At 40.5% G+C, this 14,065-nt stretch overlaps 1 protein-coding gene across 2 annotated transcripts in view; it reads right to left on the reverse strand.

Annotated features, from left to right (window-relative positions):
• The window catches only part of syt7a (synaptotagmin VIIa), a 76,088-nt gene continuing 62,023 nt past the window's right edge, over positions 1 to 14,065 (reverse strand). For both annotated transcript variants that reach the window (XM_057329707.1, XM_057329708.1), the window contains 6 exons: positions 13,574 to 13,685; positions 12,985 to 13,246; positions 12,459 to 12,628; positions 11,847 to 11,961; positions 11,447 to 11,646; positions 1 to 11,333 (listed from right to left, as the gene is read on the reverse strand). In XM_057329707.1, coding sequence (XP_057185690.1) covers positions 11,229 to 11,333; positions 11,447 to 11,646; positions 11,847 to 11,961; positions 12,459 to 12,628; positions 12,985 to 13,246; positions 13,574 to 13,685 — 964 coding nt within the window. In that variant the 3' untranslated portion in view covers positions 1 to 11,228. The remainder of the gene's footprint in view (positions 11,334 to 11,446; positions 11,647 to 11,846; positions 11,962 to 12,458; positions 12,629 to 12,984; positions 13,247 to 13,573; positions 13,686 to 14,065) is intronic.

Here is a 14,065-nt window from a genome sequence, read left to right on the forward strand (position 1 = left end):
TGCAGTGTCTGGACTCTCTTTCTCCAGGAACTATCTTGTCAAAACAGAGAATGCTTGTGTCTTTCCCAGCATACAGCGTGAATACGGCGAGTAAGACAGATGGAGCAGAGGAAGCAGAAAACAGACGCTAAAGAAGAGAAAATCTATTCATTGTGCCACAGAGAAGACGACGAGAAGAGAAACAAAGACGAGCTGAAGAAAGGATTTCAGAGTTATTCACACATGCAGTCAGTGTTTGAATCTGAAGTGGATTCGCTTTATGGTTTCCTCATTTCTTTACTAGTTGATTACTCATGATTTTTTTCGTAATGGTTTTCGCTGTTTCCTCTAAAACTTCACGTGTCTAATGATTTTCCCTCAGTTAATATCATCGCAGATCTCTTCCAAAACAAATCCTGTATCATTTTTTTAAAAGAAACACTGGCATGTACATTGCATCACATACATAATGCATGTCACCAGTGTATATTTTACATTTTAAGCGTGTTGTGCTGCGTGACAGGAGCCAAAGAAAAACAGTCAAGAGAACGGGAGAGGCAGACGGAGAGAGGTGTGGATGGAGTGTGTCTAATATTAGTCCTCGGTGATGTCACAATGTGGCTCCCACAGCGCCGGCAGCGTTTGGACGTGTGCTGTGATTCAAGAGGGCCGAGAACTCAGCGTCTAGTCTGCAGGAACCTGGAACACAGTGTGCAGGTCCTTTATTCACTGCAGCCTCCCGTTCTAATTATAAATCCCTCTGCCATTCCTCGGCATCCTCTTGCATTCTCCGTCCGGCTTCTTTTGCATCCTTCTGCTCGTCACTCCCGCGTGTCGTTCAGACGTTTTGATGCATCTCAGCTTGAAAACGACACAACCCACTGTTCATCTGTGCATGAAAAACGCATTCATGCTCTTACTGTATTGATGGCGAGCAGTTTGTTTGGTATTCTGCTGGTGTATAACACAATAAAGATTAAACGTTCATATTAAGCCACAATTATTGATAAAATTGCTGACATGCATTACAAAGTATTTATTTTGAACCCTCAATGCAATGCTATTCAAATAGAAAAAAAGCCGTAATAGCAGGACGTAATGAGAATTGTTACATTTCTTAAAAATTTCAGCCCTGGGCGGAAATATACATACAGTATAAAACTATTTGTTTACAAAAATCTCTCTCTCTTGCACACACGGCACTGTCAAACTGTGGCAAATGAATATGCCATGCAAAAATGAATAACACACTCGATCGCAATATTACTTGAGCATGACAAACTATGCATGGTAATGAATTCATCAGTGTTTGCTTGCATATTTTTCATTGTTGTATTCTATTTACAGACAATTTCCCTATTGAGATCACAGATCCCTATTAAACCCTATACTGTAAATATAGGTCAAAACTCAACACTGAAAACCAGAAACCAAAATCACATGTCTGCCTTTCAGATAAATTATATAGGCTATAAGTAAACAAAGTGAATCTGAGAAATCATTGAGAAAACAAGAGTACAGTATGTGTATTTGCAAAAAGCACCAAAATGTGTGGCCCAGTTTCTGAAAAACAAGATTAAGAGCATTAACGTTTCATTTAAATCATGATTCATTTTGCTGTACTTTTTGTAATTAAATCTTTGACATGACCCGACTCAGCTAATATTAAAGATAGCACGGTAATACTGTATTTTCACAATAGTCTACATCATGTTGGATGATTTTAAGGAGAAAACAGGAAATCACAAACAATGATTTCATTTTGTAAACATGGAGGACGTGATATTTAGATGTCAGTGACATTCCAAAAAATGATGAATGACCAGTCTCCACAGCAGGAGGTTTACAAATGAGTCAATTTTATTATGGAACATAGTACGAACTGTGCTCCTTAGGTCCGTCCACCCTCACATCCAATCACATGGAAGGGTGTGGGCAGGAAAACAAATACAAACAAACGAACGAACAAAGAAAAATCAACCAGTAAAATCACAGTCCGCTCGGCCAAAAAAACAGGAGAGGCTGAAAATTGGGAACGCTTTACCATCCTAGCTCTGGGCGGTGATCTCAGACGCCTTCATCTCAAACCACGCCCCCCAAAATCAATAAACTCTCTACTGCCCCCTAGAGGAACAAAATCCCAAACATTCACCTTCTCCTAGCTGGAAAGCGGCGGTTCTTTTATACCCTGCCACAAGAGCGATACACAACATTGGTGTTTGTTTATACATCGGTGATATCGTGCATGTGAAACTCTACGCTTATGGAATGTTTGAAGTTTTTTGAGAAAAGGGAAGAGCTTCGGAAAGAGAGAGGCGTCTGGAACGCTAACCCAGTACATTACACACACATAGACCATCATCATCATGAATAAACACACACACACACACACACACACACACACACACACACACACACTTATAGACAATACACTAATTTTAACTAAACACTGGTGTGTGCAGAACCAAGGGCCATGAAGATTCTCGAAAAACAGCTTTATACTCTTAAAAAAGCAAACAGGACAGATTGCTAGCCAACTTTCATTAGCATTGCATGGGATCAGTTTAATGGCAACTCCACCTGTGATTCCTGGTGAGAAACAGAAACCAAACGGGAAAGAAATGGAAGGCAAACCATAGGGAAGATATTCTGTCCTAGACTACAAGAGTGGTACTTTAACATCTATACATGGGAAGCACGTGTGGACGAAGACGTAAGACCTTACGACACACATTACCGTTCTGCGTTCCCAAGCGCTCTCCCGGGCGCCTGAACCTCGCTGTGTTCAACAACAAACGAACGATTGAACAACCAATAGAAAGAACGACACACCGAGTTTAATGCCACTATAGGTACGAAAACGGCGAAAGAAAACCGAACGATGACCAGGAAAGAAAGCGAGAATATAAAAACGCGTGGCATCCGTCGGGCTTTACAGAAAGCATGTTTAACTGGCTTTAGATCGCGTCTATGCTGTTAACCTCTATCGACACTATGCTGTGAATCGCTCACAGGCAGCTAAATCTATACAGTACTGTTATTTTTCATAGATTTATATCCTTTTTTTACACTGTACAAAGTTGGCAAAAAAATACATGAGTAAATACATTGAGTCAGATTGTACACATGTGTGACGCAGAGAGGTGGATCGGGGCGAACGAGAAAGAGCAAGATCAGAAATTGGAATGTGAACCCGCCCCCCGCCAGACGATGATATATACTGATCTCTTGATATATACAGTATTTATATATATATTTTCAAAACAAATGTTTATTTCAGATTCATTCAACGTTTTGGGTCAGCGCTCCATTTAACGCCGTTCAAGAAGCCGGTAATTAAAGTCCTCGTTTGTAATTTAAGTGGCAGCGGTGCGTGTAAACTAAAAAGTGCCGGCTGAAGGAAAACACATTATCGTCCACAAATTACTATGCGTTCTCTAAAAAGAATTGCCACCCCTATTTCAGTTTCTTTGTGAAATTCCCTGACGGCACACATATATCTGGGAGACGTCTATTTGATGTCTGCATTTACATCTGCAAGACGTATTTTTGATTGTTTGCTGATCTGCAACGCGTCTCTGAGACGTTTCCTCGCAGATGTCAATTGGACATCTTGAACATGTCTGTAAGATGTTTATGATTTAGAGCGTATGTAAAACTGCCTTTTCTAAGATGTTTTTACACAGCAGATGTTTTCCAGATCTCTAGCAGACATCTTACAGACGTACCTGCGCTATCTGGGTTGTGGCGTTTCACTATGGCAGGAGCTTTGCAACCTCAGTCTACAGGTAAGTATCTCTATGAACGTGTTGTCAAAATCGCTTACTTGTCTTAAAAACAACTCTATTTGCTTTCAAATGTGATCACACACCTCGTCTCAACGTGCCACATAATCATCATTTCTGTCGGTTTGAGGAATGCTTTCTTTATATCCAACAGAACAGCCGAGTATGAACCCATTTGGATCTGGAGGACATTTGGCCGGGGGTTTGGGTTATTAGGACTTTGGCTGTAGACTTTTGGCTCTCTGTAGAGAGAGAGCCAGAGGGTGGATGATAGCGATAAACCCCGCCAAGCACAGCAGGCTGTGGCATATGGAACGCAGACAGGGTTTGTGTCCACGCTGGACTGAAGCAAGTGTGTTTCTGTGTCAGCTGGCTGTAGTCACGGTGTTCTGAATGGATGCGACCTGTATAAAACCAGAACCGTGCTCTCATTATGTCAGCCCGACACCTATGCATTTCTATTTTAAAATCGCACGCCTCTCGAACTCGTACGTGCTCGTCTGGGGCGATATTCTTCAGCGTCTGGACGCCGTGTAACAACCAAGTGCAACCAGATAGAATCATAAATCTTTTCTCTTTTGAGTTCATGTCTGGGGTTAAATACAAAACATGTCAACAGAAACTAAACAATACGTAAAAATCATTTTCCGTGATATCTTATCTGTATTTAACCCACAACATTGTCCAGTTATTTTTTTCCAAACAACACTTGCTATGCGCTTGGTGTCTATTTTCTGTCGCTTGAAATTTGGACCAACTGGACTCTCCAAATAGCTGTATATAAGACCTCATACGTTATACTACCATTGAACAGTTAACTTGTCATGTCGCACCCTGTTGGGGCGCGTCTGGGGGGCGTCTAGTGGAATTGTGGGTAATCAATGAGATGAGTTTGGCAGTGTGATGTCATATACGTTTGGCAGTTTCTTTTGGCGTCTTGCTCGTTCTCCTTCAACCTCGCTTCCCCGTCTGCAAAAATACATCAGACATTGAAATCCCTCGTTCAAGAAGGGCGAATGTTATGATCGCGTCATCAGCACACCGTTAAGAATATCTGTTTTCAGTACAAGTGACAAACAAAACAATGTACAATGTTTGTCTTGCGTTTTTGCTTTGTTATTTACAAAAAAAGTTCTTCAAAACATGAAACCGGGAGTCTCCCGTTTATCGCATTTATGATAAAGAAAACACCAACCACGCACATACGGGCGCACACAGAGTCGAACATTAACAGAAGAATTATTACTTGTTTACCGTCATTCAGAGTATATCACACTAAAACCCTGACAGGGAGGAGTCAAGCCGGCCTGACGGACGGCTCTTTAAACCAATAAAGAGAAGCGCAGATGGGAAGCTGGAGCTGGTACAGTACAACAGAACTAAACTCTGAGAGAGAGAGAGAGAGAGAGAGAGATCTCCCATTACATAGACATAGTATCTCACCATCACACTCTCAAAACAAACAAACAAACAAAAGAGAGAAAGAGTTTGTAAAGTACCGAATGTATCCGACTGATCAGGTGAGAGACAACAGGACAGAAGAATCTGATCTGAGAACTTTACCGATCAATAGCTCACAATCAACAATTACATTACATAAGAGACCCAATGGCCACATTTGGAGACTACGCACAAAATATAGGCAATATAAAACCTGATCTATGTCATCCACACTTGTCACGCCTCCATAATACATGTCCCATAATGCATTGCATGCAGTCATTTTTACCCATGAACGTCCGACTACATCAGCGTTACCCAACCTGGGGTCCATATGCTTTGAGGTCAAATATAGATGCAAAAAATCAGCTCCACTAATGATTTTATAAACATTTTAAAATATTTATTTTTAATAATATTTTAATTAATAATATTAACAATTAAATTGAAATCATATATTAGGCTAGAATGCCATAATAAGGCTGTACATCTTTTCACTCTTTTACGCTCACGTTGTGCTCGTCAATGTTACGACAAAATCATGACAGAAAAATGGCCGAGAAACTTTCAAGTGGTAATTCTCCCATCAGAGCCGATCACAAAAGTATTTACAAGATATACCTACACAATATTAGAAAAAAATGCTTTTGTAAATGTACATGCGGACTTTAAAGAAAAAGGTGTTGGGAAAATAGGACTAGATGCGGGGATCATAAAAATGAGTTGTGAGTGGATTCACAGGCAATGCAGCACTTGGTCAATATTTATATTTTTAATTCTCCAAAAAGATTTGGAGTTGATGGAACATAAACAGTTCAAGTCTCCTGCGCTTTGATAGCTCGGCGACATTTTAACAGCTGTTGAAACAAACACCCACGACTATGAGCGGCCTGCATGATGCAACCAGCTGCAAAACATCCAGAGAAAGTCATTTCTCTCTCTTTTCTGAAGAATCGATAATTGGACGGGAGAAGTGACTGATGCACGGTATCAGCATGTGAATTTGTCTTTCTGCTGTGTGTGTGTGTGCACATTGCATCTCCAGCCATGAGTGTGGGAGATCCACGACACATTCATGGCCGGGAAGAAATTGCGTTCTCAAAACAGTAATTTGGTCAAATGAAAAACAGAGATGATTGTTGTCGTTTAATGAGCTGTTAAACCAAAGCATGTGATTGAGCGATCCCGTGTGTGTCTGCAGGGCTCAAAATACATTTTTGCCACACCACCTGACAATGACGGGTTTTCAGGCCGTAAATATTTCTTCCCGGCCATGAAACAGTATTCTGCATCATTCTGCCCCTAAGGCAATGACAATATTAATTGTTTTTCCTGCATATTTGTGACAAACAAATCATTTTGTTATTGGTAAAATCATACACAATATGAGACGATCTGTGTCTATTTGTCAAACAGCACTAAAACATTTGCGGAGAGCATATTTGTGTTGGTGCCGTAATGTGAGAAATATTCCACATGTGGAAAGTTTTGGATAAAAATGCAAAAAGTGAAGGCATCATAGATTAGGATGCTAAATGTTCCACGAAGGTAAAACGTGGGTTAAGATGTGACAGATTTTTAAAAAGGATCACATCCTTTTTTTTAACAACATAACTGCAGCCATGTATTATATTGCAGCTCGCCAAAAAACAGTCACAAGGTAAGTGTCTAATGTGTGTGTGTGTGTGTAAGTGCATGTGTGTCATCTGGACTCATGGCGTGATGTGTAAACTAAGAAAACATGAAAACTAAAGTTTTCTAAGAATAATAATACTACATAAGCTCATTTGTGCAAACTCAACAAACAGTCCAGATGTGTTCACCAGATTTAATCTGAAGCGTTATAGAAATAAAACATTTTACAAATTTCTGAAATACGCTAGAAATAAAAAAATGTTCACATCACGAAGAAAGCGGCGCTTGTCCTTTCACTGCCAAATGAAAAATTACTATTATGAGTTTCCTTAATCATATTACTGTAAATGCTCTCTTATCCGCAGTTCACTTTGGATAAAAGTGTCTGCATCATGAACAAATGTAAACAAAAATAAACCATAGGGCTTGTTTATTCAACCATTTACATGATTATGTGGAAATTTGCTATCTGAGACAGATTTTGTTAAAGGAACAGTTCACCCAAAAATGAACATTTTCATTTGCTCACCCTCGACTTCCAAATCTATATGATATAAATTTCTTTGTTCTGATTAACACAGAGAAGACATTTGGAAGAATGCTTGTAACCAAACAGTTCATTGACTACCATAGCAGGAATAATTTCTTTGTGAATTTCTTTGTTCTGTTGAACACAAAAGAAGATATTTTAAAGAATGTTGGAAAGCAAACAGTTCTGGGGCACGTTTGACTACCATTGTCATTTTTTCCTACTGTGGTAGTCAATGGTAGCTAAGATCTGTTTGGTTACAAGCATTCTTCCAAATAACTTTCTCCGTGTTCATCAGAACAAAGAAATTTATACAAATTTGGAACAACTCGAAGGTGAGTAAATGATGACAGAATTTTATTTTGGGGTAAACTGTTCCTTTAAGCTGTTTAGTTGACACAAGCTTGCAATTTGTACCAGCACCAGTAGGCTAAGACAAGCAGATGTGATTCTCGCGTGAATGAACACGCGTACAGCGGCCAAATGATCAAAGCAAGAACGAGGAGACCTCAACACAACCCGATTACACATGCAACCGCACACGTGCACACACACACAGCAGATATTTGTGTACGCTAAGGCTAAACGATGGAGAACACAAACACACCATTCAAACTATATTATTATCCGATTACATTGAGCGTATGAAAGTGCTTTATTAAACGCTCCAGTGATGGCTCTCGGCTCAAAGCAGATGCACTGCGGAGTTTTAAATACAGACTACAAGAAGCGTTGCGGTTTGCCTTATCACATCCACACCTTTAGATGTCTAATCTCGGGTTTAGTACTCAATACACATTATTTACAAAGTGATTGAGTTATTGATAAAGTTTAAAGGCCCATTTAGACCAAGAAGAATAACTATAAAGTTATAATAAATATACTTTATTTATTTTAAATAGAATACAAATTATATATATTAAAAGGTTTCACATTTTAATTCAATGGATTTTTATTTATTGACAGTCATGTTTTTACCGTTCGTCAGCGAATTTGGCAAAAAAATAAAATTGACTAAATTGATACCAACAATATTGTTTCTCTCTAACTTTATTGCCATAATTCTTTTGTGGAATATAAGTTTTTTTTTTAAACTTTATGAATATTTTTCATTATGGTTATCTTTTTTTGTGTACAGTAAATGGGCCTAATAGATGTACAGTAAAGTAAAACAAAAATTCCACTCCCTGAAGCTTTAAATCTTCTAGATTATCAACATTTTATGTGTTGTATTTTGTTATTGTGTCCCGCCTACTGCTACACACTATGAGCTAGAACAAAACAGCTCCGATAAGCAGGTTTTTTGGTTTCGATGAAGGTCTGAACATGTTGTTCTTGAGCTGCAGTGAGAGAATTGCCAGGCGTGCGCTGGTTCTGTCACGCTGAGACTCTCTACACAACTGCGGAGTCGCTCGGTCCCCATAGAGACCCTATGGCAATGGCACGCTCCATAGAAACGCCACACCTCAACCCAACACATCACGCCATGAGTCCAGATGAGACACATACACTTACACACACACGCACACACACACACACACACAGAGAGAGAGAGAGAGAGAGTCTGTCTCAACCAGTCCAGCCGCCCGGAATTTGCTGCTTCTTCTTTAAAAGAAACTCCTCCCTTAAAATACAAAAGCTATTTATTATTGTATTAACAATTATTATAGTTCTCAATGTTACACCATTAAAAAGTGCAGATCACGTTTCTCCAGGAGAAAGTGATAAGAGTCTCAGAATAAGACAGAGTAGGACGTGGGAAAATAGAACCGGATATTCACACACTTTTGATTATTTTTCACATCGATGAAGATACACGTTAATGCCATAATACACATGAGAGAATCTCACGACACCTGATTTCAAACCCAAAATCAATAGAATGACTTAAAAAATGTATTTTTAGGAAAGTGATAGTTTAGATCCATTTTCAACATTGTAAGCACATTTCTGCCTCCGGATTTCACAACCGTAATGCAAAGACTGTAATTCCCATTTATAATGTAAAAATACACCAAAAGATAGTATTGATACATCATAATAGTATTTGTATTCATTTTTGTATTAAACTTGTATTACAGCAAAGAGGCTCCGTATGTGCTTTAAGCTGCAATCGGTAACTTTCAGTAAAAAAAAAACCAAATACGTTTTTGAGCAAGTACATAAAAAACTGTATTTTAATCTGTCTTCTTATTTTAACCCCGTTTGCAAAGGAAAGCTCATAATAATGATTTATAATTTGATTTATGATTTGACTTGAACCCATGTATAGAAAAGTACGTTACGTAACGTTAGATTAGTGAATAGCAAAAGTTACAGTTTGCAGCTGAACTTGTCATGACGATAATCCCACAATGCAAAAACTGTTAATATACTTTGTTATGTTTTTATCTTATGATTTTGGGGTGAATGGTGAGATTGGCTCATAGTCTCACGCACACACATACGCGGGTAAAAGCAGGTGTTTTCTGCTAACTGAAGGATTTCCGTCAAAGACGATCCGCGATCAGCGCATACACACACACAAAAACACATCACTAAAGCAAAGTGTGGCAAGAACTATATGGTGCACATGGCACAAAAAAATTGACAAAACATTTTGCTTCTATTTTCACAGCAGATTTGGAAGAACGTTTTCGGATTTCTTCAAACGTCTTTTTTGGGGAAAAAAGATGACATCAAGTCATTTTTTGTGTTTTTTTTCTTCCATCTGAACGTCCTCCAAAAATCCGTGGAAGGATCCGTAGAGGAAGCCTGTGTGTTTTTCTCTTCTCCGCCCTTGGTGGTTCAAGTTTTTACGCTATTTCTGTGGAATCTACTGCACGTCACTCACAGCACACAAACGACGAAGGATCCCGGCGAACAACAGGGAGTTCACTACTATTGTGCCAGCGATAAAGAGAAACCACAGAGAAAAAAGGAAAAGAGAATAGAACGATGAAGTTCATTCGCCGTCTCCTGATGGCGTACGATGTCAGTTTCCGGCTGAACCAATCTGAACTGTTTACGTAGAAGAAAGAGAGGAGAGCGATCAAGAGCGACGGAGACTCGAAGCGAAGGCATGGCGAGAAAAAACATACGGAAAATCCGGTCGAGCGGGAAAGAAACGGAAAAGGCTTGGAGAGGAGAGGGATTGTGAGCAAAACAACTATAAATAGAGACGTAAATAAAAAAAAACGAGACTGTTTGTGGAAAGAAAGCCCGTCGTTCCCTCATGGCTTTAATTAGAAGGGCCCTCCGGGGGCTGAAAAACTTGCACGGGACGTCTGAGCCCTGGAAAAATACAACTCCCAGAGTTCCAGTGACTTGATCCGTTTCAGCAGTGGCCAATTTAAAAGCTGGCAAATGAGATCCCATGAGCTCCGGGTCTAGACGAAGAGCTTGTACTTCATGACATGAGGGATAGACTCACTTAGAGGTGAAGACGACAGGTGAGCACAGATCAGGGACGTGTCAGACCTCCCCAGCCTGGGACCGCGAGGGAATTGTGGGAAGACAAACAGAAGTGGAAGGAAAACGTCCTGGTAACGTGTAGTTACGGTTCAAGCGCTCTCAGAGCATTTTTTTAAATGGCTTTGTTCGACTTTCAGGTTCCGAACGCGAAAGATGCAAAGAACCGTTTGCGTACAGTGTCATGGAGATCATCTATGATTGGTTGATAGTTAGGCCTTCACATTACATGTTACCGGACGAGAAAAGGCGAAAGCAAAAACGAGGTTGAGAAAGGAGAAACGTTAAAGATCGGATGGCTAAAAGTACCCGTGTTGTGCCGTCTGGCAGCAAGTTTGTCTTGTGCATAAGGACGGGGTTCGGGTCAAAGGTCAAATGGGCTCGGGGAACCGGGAAGTGTAGAGGGCGAATTAGGCTTTGAGGGCGTGCCACTGCGCCACATTCGTGCGCGGCCGGCTCAACATGTCTTTCCAGTGTTTGACCTCGGCTGGCCCGCTCTTCCATGACAAGTAAATCTGAGAGAAAGAGAGAATTGAAAATCTTTCAGAAAGACGGTAAAGCATGTGAACATCTCTCATCATGATTTGGTTACACCGACAATCTTTGGGCGCAAAAAGTGTGTCCTCACCTTTCCGATGACATCATTGCGGCTCAGTCGATCCTTATCCATGACGGTGATGATGATGGTGGTCTCTCGGAGAACGTGCGCGGGCACGTCGAAGGGGAAGGACTCGTTGAAAATGGGGTTCAGGCAGCGTTTAATGGTCACCGTCTTCTTTTTCTCCACACGCTTGTCTTTGTGCATCAGCCACACTTTCACGTAGGGGTCTGCAGCCAATCCGAGGAAAAACAGGAAGTGAGTTAAGCAAATGAGACCTGTCACAATCCAACTGTGCAACATATGTCCTTTTCTTTATGGGCAACTGCAAACGCGTTGTTGTTTCATTAAGACGAAAAAAAGCGCCGGGTTGTGTTTCTGCGTGTTTGTACTGTACAGTATATATTTGGGGTTATTTTCTGGTGTGTACCTGAGGTGCCCCCGATGTCCATGGCTTTGAGATTTCGTGCTTTGATTATATTAACAGTGATGGTGTTGGCAGTGGGGTTATAACACAGAGACACCAGCAGATCTCCACGCCTTCCCTGCAACACAGACAACAGGCATCACAAACCGTTCATCGCTCAGTGGGAATGAACTAAATTCGTGAACGGGAGAGCTGCATTCTGTTATCGAGATCTATGAGGGGTGCATCAGGGTCGGCTCTCAACCCAAAGATGCTTTTGGTTTCTATGTCTTCATATACAGTATTATGTCTCACAGATTTACAGCTTATATCTCTTATATAACTATGTATCTCCAACTACACAGAAACGTAATGACAATCCTCTTTCACCATTCTTATAGTTCTTGAAACTTGCCTTGCCATTTTTGCTTCCGGGGCTTAACTGAACCAGGCTTTACATAATACTTGAAGTTTAATGTACGAGTCATACAGATATTCATTTTATGCAGCTGCAAAACACATGTAAAACTTGAATACAGGACTGCAGGTTTAATCTCTATGCTGGTGTAACGCTTCATCTTTTTCTTCCAGAAACCCGATCGAAATCCGAAACAGCCGAGGCAGCGGGTGACTCACGCTGCCGTCACTGCAGGGTTTCAGATCCTTCCAGAACGTCTTCAGCTGTCCAAGCTCCACTTTATTCAGAGGGATGGACACCTCCCCGATGGGGTCATTACGACTGAACCGATCGTAGTCCAACACCTGAAGATAGAGCGTTCGTTCCCGCACCTTCTCGTACGGAAAACCTGAGGGGTGCGAGACGCGAAAATTCTCAGAGTTTTCTGTATATAAAGAGCAACTATAGTCATTGTGATAGTTACACATAATACATTGGCATTTATTTAGCAGATGCTATTCTCCAAAGCGACCTATACAAGCATTTCAGATGGTTTCTAAATATAACACACTGAAACACAATGACGCGAAATAAAACTTGTGCTCATTGCTATTTAACTGTGTGTACAAAAATCCTGTCTGATTTTGGGAGAAAATACATCTACAGATGATCTACATGTATACAGATGAACCGACAGATATACCTAAAATATGGAGAATTGCTTCATCAATATTATCTATAGCAAGAACATAATCCAGAACAGACCTTCAAACAGGAAAGTTTCGTTCCAGTGAGGATTGAGATTCTTTCTCTTGACTTTGGTCTCGAGTTTGTGCTTTCTATCGGGCAGCAGGTAGATTTTGACGAAGGGGTCAGAGGTCCCGGAGAAATCTTTAGCGGGCAGGTCCTGACCTTTGAGGATTTTCACCGTCAGAGTGGTGTCTTGGAAACTGTAGCCCAAACTGAACTGAATCCTGCCCAGTTTCTCGCTAATAGGTCCTTCGTCGTCTTCAGACCCCGGAGACAACTGCAAGATGTTTGAAAGAACAAATCTTTTGTTCATCTTTGTTTTTTCAAGACAGACCTTGCTATTAAAATCAGACTTTTATAGTTTTCTATTGAGCTTTAAAATTCCTGTTGATTTTAAATTTCGCAAAACAGCAAACTTGAAGACGACTATGAAAATGTTCCACAAAGTACAGCTTTGCATGTTCACGACTAAACTCAGGATCTAGACTTGACTTTCTCGTCTTATTTTTGGGAAATAATTGCAATTGCAAAAGCTCTTGGCCGGAATAAGCAGCAATGTGCGCCGGACCCATGCATAGCCTACACCACAAACACATCGCCCTACCATCACCATGTCTCCAGTCAGGGAATTTGCCAGGTCCGACACTGAAGAATGACCGTCTGCTTCCGGCGGGTGACCCTTAGGACTGTTCGCTGGCTTATTCCCCATATTCCTACTGTAGGAAGGAAAAGAGAGAAAGAGAGAGATTACTCAAAACACCCGTGATGTTTCACATGGGTGCCGAGTTTCACAGTGTGTTTTTAGCGTCCGTCCACTGAATCCAACAAAACAAACCCAGACGACCTCGGACCTTGTGAGTATTGGATATTTTGACTGACTTCATCACAAAATGTACAAACGGACAAGAATATGAAGACAAATTAATAACAGGCATACAAAATAGTTTTACCTGTGACTGTCAAAACAAAAGCCAGAAGAAAAAAAGCCACAACAGATACAAGTAAATATACTTTTCTTGTTAGACAGGACAAAGTGTTACTTCAGTTTATCACAGGCTCGGAAAAACGAAACGCAAACAAATGAACAGTCGAACAA

Source organism: Triplophysa rosa, linkage group LG3 (assembly GCF_024868665.1).
Source record: "Triplophysa rosa linkage group LG3, Trosa_1v2, whole genome shotgun sequence".
Taxonomy (NCBI): Eukaryota; Metazoa; Chordata; class Actinopteri; order Cypriniformes; family Nemacheilidae; genus Triplophysa; species Triplophysa rosa.